The following is an 11,706-nucleotide window of genomic DNA, read 5'->3' on the forward strand; positions in this document are numbered from 1 at the left end:
AAACGACAAGCAAATAACGAAAAACGAAAAAGTAAACCCGCAGGGCACACAAGATTTTAACATGAATTTAAATCACAACATAACAACAGGTATGCTACTTTCTTTTCTTGCGTGACTTTTTTTCTTTTCTTCTTTTCACAAGACATACAACCAAATAGGTTGTTGTTGTGTCCCAGCCGGCACCACCCCCGAATAGGTTGCGGCATCAGCAGCGGAGAATGAGAAGCGTCAACGACAATGTGGGCCAGGCGAAAGATGTAGCGGCCGGTGGGAGATGGAGCGGTTGACGAAGAATGAAATGGGAGGGGAAAAGAGAGAAGTGGTTTAGAGTTTTAGCTATGTCAAGGCTGAATTGGCTATCTGGCTATGTCTAGCACTCCTAAGCCGCTTTCAATGGGTCTGGGCCGACTTGAAAGTTGGGAGTGTTATACCATGTATTGGACCATGCCGGTCAGATTTAGGCTATTATGAAACCGTCTAGAACCGTTTTTATGTCTGGCGCCCCAATAGAACTATTGAGAGACCTTTTTTTTCGAAATGGGTTTCCCCAGCCTTATTGAGAGACCTATTGTGAACGCCTCTCTAAGTCCATGTTTACATTATTAATTATTAATTATATCCTCATGATTTCTTTTTCACAGAAGAAAAATGTACTGTCATCGAGTACATACCCTTAGATTCCAAAAAACACGTGATCAGTCAGTCCACAATCTCAAACAAAATCCACGGCACCGACGGACAAAAAACACCACAGGTTTCACTCCGGAGAGTGCACCACCGTCTCTGCTAAACTATAACGCTAAACCCAGCAGCAGCACCATCACCTTGTCCTAAAGCTAAACCAAGAATCTTTGCCTGCAATGACGCAGAAAAAAGATTCAGAACCAAGTAAAAATTTCAGAAACGAGCAACAAGAAAGGGCTTTTGATTCCGACAAGCGGGTGCAGAAAGCAAAAACCTGAGAAAAGCGCCGCACTTTTCTTTGTTTATTACTGTGCTCATAATCTGTGGGAGTGTAATTTTGTGCTTATATAATTCTCGCTCTCCCTCCTCCCTGCCACACGACACAAGCGACTGAGAGCGGGCAGCAATAATGCGCCAAGGCACAGGAGCGGCACGGCAGTAATGGCCGCGTGGTGCCAGTAGCAGGCAGCATCAGCGGCACTGCAGTGGTGCACTGGTCATACTTCCAGCCCACGCCCTCCCTTGCTCCCTCCCCTTCACCTCAAGCCTCCGAATCTCGCGAAGCGGCGGCACTCATTGGCCGGCAGCGCCGCACGGTGCGCAGACCCGTTTCCGGCCGGCGTCAGGTGGCCGGCGTGATCTGGTAAGGCGCTTTTCCTGGCCCATGTTGTTAGTTCTTTCTTCCCCCTCCATGCAAGATTGCGCAGTTTTGCGCTCGTGCTGACGGAAAATCTCTGCAACTTGCAGTGGCGGCGAGGGCGGGGTGAGGTGGCGCGGCGGCGCGATGAGGTGGCTCAAGTCGTTGGTTGGGCTGAGGAAGGCGGAGAGGCAGCAGCGGCGCAAGGAGGATGGCGACGCCGGGCGAATTGTAGGGGCCTCTACCTTACCTACCTACCTACGAATCCTCGTCTCTTTTTTGTTTTTATCATACCGGGGTTCCTTTCGCTCCTTAAATTCGTGGGGTAGAATCAGTGATTTAGCTTTGGTGGTAGAACTGATGTGGAAAGACCATATTCGTGTCAAAATTAGAGTGCAATACTGCACTTCTGCATTTCTGTAAAAAAAACAGGACCATTATTGGTCTTTTCTCTAAAACATTAGCAAAACTTTCCCCAGTGCTTCTTGATCACTGATAATTCATCCTTCGGAAAAAAAAAAGCATCCTTCGCTAAATCTAGGTAGCAGCTGTACTTCTTTTATGCATTGGTTATGGAGATTCTAGTAGTTGCTGCAGATCTAGTGACGATATCTGAATCATATTCCCTGGCTCTGCGCCACTGACAGGGTTGAATTTCTGGGCTGAAGTCGTCAAACTCAATTAAACTGTCATTAACTTACTATACAGGCACATGGACTGTGAATATAAAGATGACTGGATAATAGTGCTAGTATTGTTATATACCGTCCACGATGATAAACACATGAGGGGACCATGTTTCTGCTGCCACCCCATTTTCTTTTCTCCGAATCTAGGGCTGCTACATTTTACTTTGCTGATGTGCTATGAGAATTTCCTTGTTTGCTCATACGTTCTGAACTGGGCAAACTGCAGAAAAGGGATGCCATCGATCAGTTTCACTGCCAGGATCACGGCAGCCTTGCCGCGCCAGAAGAGTTCCCTGATGGAAATGGCCCGTCAGATGGCGATTGCGACGCCAGGCCTTCATGCTCAGCACCCGGTTTCAGTATAGTGCCACTGCCTCAAACAGAAGAGGAGCTCAAAGAGATCTGGGCTTCCACAGTTATTCAGACTGCATATAGAGCCCTCCTGGTACTTACGTTCTCTCTTTCAATTTACTTGGTCCGGTGCATTCAACCTGCATATTAACATGTGTTTCGTAGGCTAGTACTTTGGACTTCTTATATGTATAACATTTCCTATAAACAGATTATTCGTTTTTTCAATGTCTAACTTTTTATTAAGGTACTAAGCTATGTTTAACTTCAATCTTCAGGCTAGGAGAGCACGCCGAGCTTTAAAAGGACTGGTTAGGCTTCAAGCCCTTGTAAGGGGTCACATTGTGAGAAAGCAAGCTGCCATAACACTCCGGTGTATGCAAGCTTTGGTCAGGGTACAAGCCCGTGTCAGAGCAAGGCGAGTTCGTGTGGCTTTGGAAAATCAGACTGATGATCAACAAGATAATGTCGAAGAGCAAACAGACGAGGCTTATGTTCGAGAAATTGAGGTAAGCTGAAACGCCAATTTGCAAATTTTGTTGTTATAATTGTAAGACATCCTGTTATATTGATATTTTTGTTACTCTGCTTGCCTTATTTGTTGATGTCATAACTTTACTCATTTGAATTGCAGTTTGTGTTTTCTTTTATCAGGAAATGAATGGTAGTGCTATTTGGCTTGAGTTGTTAACTTCCATTGCCACCTTACTTAAATGCAGGATGGGTGGTGTGATAGTATAGGGTCTGTGGAAGATATCCAAGCGAAATTGTTGAAGAGGCAGGAAGCAGCAGCCAAGCGTGAGCGAGCCATGGCCTATGCCCTTTCTCACCAGGTAACTTTATCAGACGTTTTCCACGACGACATTACTCAATTGATACTAGTATCTAGTAAGTGGTTCAAAGATGATGCTTGAACTGTATATTTTGTGAATGTTATAGACTTATAGTGCAGCAAACATATTGCCCTGAACCTAAGTATAGCTTCTGGATATCAAAGGTAGTTTGGAAAACCTCATGATCGCTGTTTTTGGGTATTAGCTGTAGTGCACTATAGTATGTTTCTTGCTGCACTTCAAGTGCTGCTTTCATGAATAACATTGAAACTATCCTTTTCTCCAAGTTTGCCTGATATTTTAGCTGCTCATGTTTTTTCCTTGCTATTCTGCTCCTATTGATTAGTTCTTATATGTATTTCTACTTTTTTTCGAAATGGAGGTTGAAATCCTCAGCCTCTGCATCAAAATGATGCACACAGCCGCTTATTTATATTATTCAACATAACCTTAAAAAGAGAATACAAAGATCAACCCAAAAAGAAAAAAGAAAACATCTGCGCTTCTGTGTTCCATCTGAAGTTTTTTTCTCAATTTGCAGTGGCAAGCAGGTTCAAGGCAAAATGCGGCCATCACATCATCTGCACTAGACAAGAACAGCTGGAGCTGGAATTGGCTGGAGAGATGGATGGCTGTTCGTCCTTGGGAGAGCCGGTTCCTAGGAACTTACACAGCAGATGGAATCGCTATTGATACTGGAGTACGACATGCCGAGGCAAATGCAGCCAAGGTACCATACAGGAAACCTGTGAAAAAGCAGGCTTCGACACTTCACTCAAACACGTTGAACCCGAAGGCCTGCATGCCAAACTCAGAGGGCGGCGGCTCCTCGTCCAACCCATCTGGTGGTTCAGCGTTAGCTAAACCGAAACGGAAGATGCCATCCAAAGAAGCTTCCGATGAAGTCACGTCTCGTCCTTCGGGACTTGGTACCCGGTGCAGTAGTAATCCCAAGGAGAGGACTGGGCATTTACATTCCCGGGCCAACAAGAGGTTCTCCTTGCCTGTGACCGGTAAGTACAAACCTTTGCATCAGCTGCATCAAGTGATGCGGTCATTTTGTGTGTTTTCAATAAGTGAGCTTGTGATTGGATTTCATTTCTTCCAGACACAAGATTCCTGTATCATCGTTTAAAGCTTTCAAATAGACTGACCTGCAACTAAAATGTGCAGGTATAGAAGTTGGCAAACGCCTGACAAATAAACCTGCCATTAACCGATACCCAAAGGCTACCGAAGACTCCCCGATGCTGGGAGGGAAGCATCGTCGCGCCTGTTCTATTGATCTATTGCCCAAGAGAGTTGAGCTGCAGACCTGAGAAGCCATCCAGATCCCGCCTATCGACATGGTTCGCCGCCAGGAAGCTGCCAGCCATAACTGGGCTGTGGCACTGCATACATCAGCGGCCAACACAGATTAGAAAAATCCATTGCAGCAGTGTGAGCTGCATCCTTGCATTTATTGGCCATATAGACATGCAGTCAAGTCAGATGAGATATAGTGCTTGGATATGTACTTCGGTTTTTTTTTTTGGCAGTACTGTAGGTTATTACTGAATTGTACTGCGTACTGCTGTATTTTTGACTTGTTGGAACTCTGTGTGTTTAAAATGTCCTGAGGTTTGACTGAAATCAGAGGAAGAGAAAACAAATGTCGCCATCAGCTGCAATTAAGTGTACGCAAGAATGAGAGGAGAGGATCCAGCAGAGGATAGGGCTGTCTCCCTCCTCCACAGAAGCCAACAAGAATCCCCAACGCCTCATTTTTCTTTTCTATCTATTAGCATGCACCGGACCACAAGTTTCAGGAAGAGATATGCTGCCATCCTGCACGAATTTAAAGCCCATCATCTTGCTTGCACCTCGTTTTTCTGTTAGCACAAGCTCAGGCAGGAGAGTGAAGTAAAACAAGAGAAAGGAAAAAGAGATGGCAGCGGCAATGGCTTCCCTGAAGAGCAGCCTCCTCCTGCCTTCTCCTCTCTCCGACTTCAGCGGTGCAGCCGTCTCCATCTCAACTCAGGTGACTGACCACAATAACACATGAGCTTTCTTGGATCCATGGATGAGATGTTCATGCTGGCATGGAAAAACCTGAAAGATAATTGAGAATTTTCTCCTTGGCAGCCTAGGAGAAAGTCATGGCAGCCAAGAGGAGCAAGAATGCAGGTATCGGCAGCTGCAGACGCCAAGAACATTCTTGTCATGGGGGGCACCAGGTTCATTGGTCTCTTCCTGTCCAGGCAGCTCATCAAGGAAGGACACCAGGTCAGTCTACAGATACATTTGTACCCAATGATTGTTTCCTTTAGGCTAACTAATACAGAGGTCATAGCATGTAATTCTGGATTACCCATAGTAATTTACTGAGAACATATGATCAATTTTGTCAGGTCACTTTGTTCACCAGAGGAAAGGCACCCATAACCCAGCAGTTGCCAGGTGAATCAGATGCAGAGTATGCAGAGTTCTCCTCCAAGGTATGCATGCCGTTTCGTCCTATCACCTACCAATGTGTTCTTAAATACCTCATTCCTTATTCAGTGACATTGCTTGTGTGACACTGATGATATTACAGGTGCTACATTTGAAAGGTGACAGGCAAGACTTCGACTTCGTCAAGACCAGCCTCTCTGCTAAGGGCTTCGATGTCGTTTACGATATTAATGGTAACCCAGGACCAACAATATACAAAAGTCTTCCATTTCGAAAAACAATATTAAAAAGTCTAAGACTATATTTTTTTGTAACAAGACCTATAAACTTTATACAATTGTTTGTCCCACTATTAGTACTAGCAAGACACGCGTATGGTGCAACGAAAAAATGTATAGAGAGGAGGAAGAGAGAGTGTGTGTGACATGTGAGCCCCCATCTCATTTTTTCATTAGTGGTGTAAAGTAGATTAGGGGTTTTTGTTAACATTAGGCTATATACTGTTTTTTTTTGTTACAAAGCATCTAAAGTCGTTTTTTTTTTTGCAATTTACTCTTCTCCAAAATGCAAAGTGGCACTTTCCCAACTGAAACTTTTCCTTTTTTTTTGCGAATTTTTCCCAACTGAAACTATCATCTGATATCTCTCATCAGTGATAGCAATAACACCATATTGTTTTAACAACTTTCATGACGTTGTGTTTCAGGGCGCGAGGCCACACAGGTATCCCCCATACTAGATGCACTGCCGAACCTGGAACAGTAAGCTGGCAAATTGATCTGTCATACCAGAGAAAAGCTACATGATCTGTAATTTCCAGTGCCCTGAATTAGCTGGCATTTTTGCACTATTTCAGGTTCATCTATTGCTCATCTGCGGGAGTGTATCTGAAATCAGACCTGCTGCCACACTTTGAGGTATTTCCATGTCACATCACAAAAAATGCAATATTGTTCGTGGCCACTAACTATATATTTTCGATAGACCGACGCAGTGGACCCGAAGAGCAGGCACAAGGGAAAACTGGAGACCGAGAGCCTGTTGGAGACTAGTGGCGTGAACTGGACGTCTATCAGGCCGGTGTACATCTATGGCCCTCTCAACTACAACCCCGTGGAGGAATGGTTCTTCCACCGGCTCAAGGCCGGCCGCCCCATCCCCATCCCCGGCGCCGGGAACCAGATCACCCAGCTCGGTCATGTCAAGGTCAGTGCATATACATTTCATATTCTGAATCATATTTGTTGTTTGTGAATTGTGAGGTTGCAAGCATTCATATTCTGAATCCTGTGCTTAATTCTGCAAACAGGATTTGGCGGAGGCCTTCACCAGGGTCCTCGGCAATCCCAAGGCGAGCAAGCAGGTGTACAACATCTCCGGCGCCAAGTATGTCACCTTCGATGGCCTAGCAAAGGCATGCGCAAAGGTAATAACAAGTTGTGAGTGGTTTTTGCAAACTACTCTATATTTACAGTTAATTCATTTCTAATTATAATTATTTTTGCTTGGTGTTCTGATATGCAGGCTGGAGGGTTTCCTGAACCGGAGATAGTCCACTACAACCCCAAGGACTTCGACTTCGGCAAGAAGAAGGCATTCCCGTTCAGAGACCAGGTACTGCAACTGCAAAGCAATTTCTTATGTTTACTTCTCTGAATTTTTGATTTGTTGCTCACCCTGCATGATGCATCGGCAGCACTTCTTTGCATCGGTGGAGAAGGCCAGCAAGGACCTCGGAATCACGCCGGAGTTCGACCTCGTCGATGGCCTCACCGACTCTTACAACCTCGACTTCGGCCGTGGCACGTTCAGGAAGGAAGCCGATTTCACCACGGACGACATGATCCTCGGCAAGAAGCTCGTGACCGTGTGAGTCCATCTGAAGCGTGTACGCACCATGCCTGACTCATGATAGTGCAGGCGTGTACAGTCAGGCCCCAAACACCCAGGAGATGGGAGCCCGTTTTAGCAAACTAGTTATAGTTCACTAAAACGGCTTATATACTGAAACAGAGTGATAGAAGGGAACAAAAAGCGCGTCTTGTCGCGCTGTCTTTGAACTTTTTTCTTCTTTTTTTGCTTGGTCGGCGATGAAATTGCCTGCTTTGTTGAACCGATCAAGAAAATTGCTGCGGTTTGCTACATCAGAAATATAGTTAAGAGGGCACTCTCGTACATGATAATGGTTCAAACTTAACCTCTGTTTTGAATACGATGTTTTTCACACAAAAAACATTTGAAAGCTTATGACTAAATATGCTTAACAGAGTAACTGATACAAGAAGATGTAAAGCTGTGTCGGGTCCCATATCCGCAGATCATCACAACCACAGAAAGCAACTCTTCATTGCCATTCATGTATACTTATAATTTATTCATGTTCTGAGAGTAATAATCTTGATTATCTGACCTCTTAATGCTATTATGGATCATAACCAACTTCATTTCTTGTATGAAAATAGTGTCATGATCTAGATGTCACCTAGATGGGGTGTCGAATAGGCCTTTTTAACCACATGTTGATTTTTCTTGAAAAAAAAAATCTAAAACAAACTAGTAGTTGAATAAATGCATAAATAACCTTACGGAAATGAACCTTTGTCCGGCCCTTAATGGGAATAATTAAGGGTATTACATGTTTGGGGGAAATTAGTAGCCTCCGGAGTCACCCGGTATTACTTAAGTATAATTTGGACCATCCGATCATTCCAGCACCTAACCTCCCGACACAACATTTTCTCTGTGTGTATATGTAACATCCATTGCCTTTCCGTGCAACATTTTTCTTTTAGTTTGTAAAAACTTGGAAAAAAGGTTGCAACATTTCAAACACGCCCTTGTAGCAAAATAAATAAATATGGTGCAAAAAAATCATCATTAGGTTGCCGCAAAACATTGGAAAATTATACCACAAGAAACTCCAACACATACAACATATGTTCACGATCCATACGACATCACAAAATCACATTTGCAGCATTAGGAAATACCTTTCAACCTTACGGCCGAAAATCGTTGCAACATTTTTACTCGTTGGGTACACAACAAAACAAATAAACCCTTTTAGCATTCATAAACACCCTTTGCAACATCGAAAAACTACAAAACAACTGATCTCTAGCTTTAACAATAGTCACACCACCATGCATAGATTCAAGCTCATTGAACGTGAATCTGCGAAGTTAGAGGCTTGTTGGAGCTAGATTAGGTAACCCCCACAAATTGCCTTCTCCACCCATCGGGGTGTGGGGAGCTCGCCGACAGTCACGTCCATGGCGAGCTCATTGACAGAGGCACCAGAGACAATGTTAGAGGAGGCGCAGTGACAATGGTAGCCGGCAAGCGGAGGAGTTCAGGAGAGAACCGACCTGCGAACGGAAGTGTTGCACACAACGGGAGGTACCTGGGGTGCGATTCGGGGAGGGGACGCATGCCATAAAAGTCCATATGTTGTAAAGTTAAAGCAATTCCTTTCCTTCATATTATTTTTGAGCGGTAAATCAATTTCCTTTAAAAAAATTGAGGCATAAATCAATTTCCTTTAATGAACCTTCTTGAGGTGCTGGGCCATGTTTTTAATAGAAACTGGCCATGGTTGAGTTTAGTGAACAATCTCTGCTACATACGGCCCACGAGGCGAATTAGTCAGCCCAGCAAGAAAGCCAGCTCGTTCCAGCCTTTATTCCTTGCCCTGCCCCGAGGCGACGCGTTTCCCTTTGCTTTGCTTTCCTTCGCGTGAACTGCAACGACCAAAACCGATCATCATCAACGACTTCGTCGCGCCCGAGGCAGCGAGGCGCCCCAAAAAATTTGCCTCCATGGCGGCGACGTCGATGCGCGCGGCGGCCGTCGTGGCCGCGCTCCTCCTCGCGGCGGCGGCGGCGGCCTCCGCCAGGGAGGACACCAACGGCGTGTACGAGCCGTGCGCGGACGCGACGGTGCAGCGCGGCGACGGGTTCACCTTCGGGGTGGTCTTCGCGGGGCGCGACGCCTTCTCCTCCGGCGGCGTGCAGCTCTCCCCCTGCGACGGCCGCCTCAAGCTGGCGGACGCCCGCGTGCCCGTCGCGCTCTTCCGCCCCACCATCGACGAGATTTCCCTCCTCACCGTCAACGCCTCCGACGCCAACGCCCTGGTGAGTTTGCTCTTCTTCTTCGCCGCCTTCCGGATTTCGTGTTTGATTGGGAATTTTCCTGCGTGTCTGTGTGTGTGTGGCGTGTGATGAACCCTAATCGATTGCGCATTTCCACCTCAGGAACTAGTAGTTTGGCACAAAGGAATTGTCCTCTAGTTCTTGCTCTCTTTTTTTTCTATAAATAGTAAAGCAAATTCGATGATATAGCTTTGCAACTAAGATTCTAGGAATCATCATGCAATATGTTTTAGCGGAATAAAATTCTGCCTTCTTCAATTAGTGTGAAAGATGAAGAAATTGTTTGGAAAAAATCATTCTTGATTACGTCCTGCCTGGCTGCCTGGCGAGGTTTAAGCCAAAAAACAGGGGAGCTAGACAGTGACCCACGGACACGTCGAGACAACCGACAGCAGCATGTTTGTTTGGACTCATTGGAGGAGGGTAGATCCGTAGATGGCTCTCTTAACATACCTCACTGTATCCTATGGCCCAACCCGATTTGCCGGGTTATTAGATTTGCTTGTTCAAATTTGTCTCAAGTTTTATTCAATGTGCTGTCCCATCAAGGTTTTTGTTCATTGATTGGGCGTACTTTACTGGGGGTCAATTGCTGAGATATGTTCAAATGCCTTACCTGATTTGTAAAAAGAAAAACGTATTTAATGGCCAATCAACATGATGAGGGTCCTCCTTTCGTTCTGTTCTATACCTGAATCTCGATTGCTATTTTGTTTATGGTACAGGCATGTAAGTTTTGATTCAATAATTGGTCCTTACGTCCTTACCATTTCTTGCCAGTAAATATGGGACGTAAATATGTGCAAGGATGTTCAAAACTATGGTTTGCAGTAATTAATTGCTGAGACAACATGCTATTACAATACCTTGCGTACAATTGAAACTTTCTTGTAGATACATGCACATTATGAGATGCTGTTGTTTCCTGTTCTGACCTTACACTTAATCGAATCTTCAGTTCTTATTTGCAATTCTTTGACTCTGTTCCAGGCATCTGCTGGTGGATACATGGTAGCTTTCGCCGGGAGGAAATACGCAGCAAGATCGCTTCCCGTTTTCGTTAGCAACAGCTCATACTCAGTAACTGCATTTACCCTGGTGAGCCCAGAAACCGTAGTATCCTGGATACTGAATCACATACTCAAAACCCTCACCACCGATGATCACTTGCTCAACTGACATTCTCCGTACGTTCCCAGGTCTTCGAGTTCCAGAAAGGCATCCTCCAGAACCTGTTCTGGAAGGCCGACGGCTGCTCGTCGTGCTCCGGTGATTCAAACTTCGCGTGCGTGGACGAGAGCTGCGCGATCAAGACGTCGAGCTGCAGAGGTAGGGGGAACGGGCAGGTGGACTGCAGCCCCGGGATACAGCTCGCCTTCTCTGGCACCGACAAGCACGAGGATGTGTTCAACTCGTGGTACGAGGTGTCGAAGCTGAAGCAGTACTCCCTCTTCGGGCTCTTCTCCAACCTCAAGGACTCCCTCGCGGGACAGTTCAGCCAATTCTTCTAGCTTTTGGGTGATCTCCCCGGTCATCTTCCTCTTCGTACAGCTTCTCAAGGCAGTCACCGTTTTGTCCATGTAGTATATCGATTATCAGCTGCTGCATACACCAGTTAATCAAATCCCTTGTATATCAGTATATGTATTATCGGCAGCTATATACACTCGTTAATTGTTGTGTGTACAATATGAGGCAATGTAAGTTATGCTTATACTTGGATAGTGATGCAATGGAATTAGTGTAGGGAAAATCTAATGAGAGGCGCCGCACGTCGCGCGTTTTGTGCGGCGGCTCTTTAAGATGCGTGCAGCGCATCCTGTAGGAGGCTCGCGCACGTCGTGCCGACCGACTTCGGTCGGTCTCGTAGTCGGTCTGTGGGTCCCGCATGTAAGCGTCTGTTTTTTGAATTTTAGGAGGCGTGCTCG

The 11,706-nt window shown here is 45.6% G+C and overlaps 3 protein-coding genes across 3 annotated transcripts; all 3 read left to right on the top strand.

Annotated features, from left to right (window-relative positions):
* The first annotated feature begins 1,058 nt into the window (after nt 1-1,058).
* LOC127292500 (protein IQ-DOMAIN 5) lies at nt 1,059-4,857 on the top strand. The gene is made up of 7 exons (XM_051321915.2): nt 1,059-1,327; nt 1,432-1,552; nt 2,237-2,455; nt 2,640-2,870; nt 3,081-3,194; nt 3,736-4,207; nt 4,368-4,857. Exons 2-7 carry the CDS (start codon nt 1,469-1,471, stop codon nt 4,511-4,513), a joined length of 1,266 nt encoding a protein of 421 aa, XP_051177875.2. The 5' UTR covers nt 1,059-1,327; nt 1,432-1,468; the 3' UTR covers nt 4,514-4,857.
* A 153-nt stretch (nt 4,858-5,010) lies between these two features.
* LOC127292498 (chloroplast stem-loop binding protein of 41 kDa b, chloroplastic) lies at nt 5,011-7,804 on the top strand. The gene is made up of 10 exons (XM_051321912.2): nt 5,011-5,214; nt 5,319-5,459; nt 5,585-5,671; nt 5,770-5,860; nt 6,334-6,388; nt 6,484-6,544; nt 6,612-6,833; nt 6,937-7,053; nt 7,152-7,241; nt 7,324-7,804. The coding sequence occupies exons 1-10, from the start codon at nt 5,122-5,124 to the stop codon at nt 7,498-7,500; spliced, it is 1,134 nt and encodes a 377-aa protein (XP_051177872.1). The 5' UTR covers nt 5,011-5,121; the 3' UTR covers nt 7,501-7,804.
* A 1,535-nt stretch (nt 7,805-9,339) lies between these two features.
* Nucleotides 9,340-11,506, top strand: LOC139830470 (uncharacterized). The gene is made up of 3 exons (XM_071818595.1): nt 9,340-9,760; nt 10,769-10,876; nt 10,978-11,506. Exons 1-3 carry the CDS (start codon nt 9,446-9,448, stop codon nt 11,287-11,289), a joined length of 735 nt encoding a protein of 244 aa, XP_071674696.1. The 5' UTR covers nt 9,340-9,445; the 3' UTR covers nt 11,290-11,506.
* Nucleotides 11,507-11,706: the final 200 nt, after the last annotated feature.

The sequence above is a fragment of the Lolium perenne genome, chromosome 4, assembly GCF_019359855.2.
Source record: "Lolium perenne isolate Kyuss_39 chromosome 4, Kyuss_2.0, whole genome shotgun sequence".
Taxonomy (NCBI): domain Eukaryota; kingdom Viridiplantae; phylum Streptophyta; class Magnoliopsida; order Poales; family Poaceae; genus Lolium; species Lolium perenne.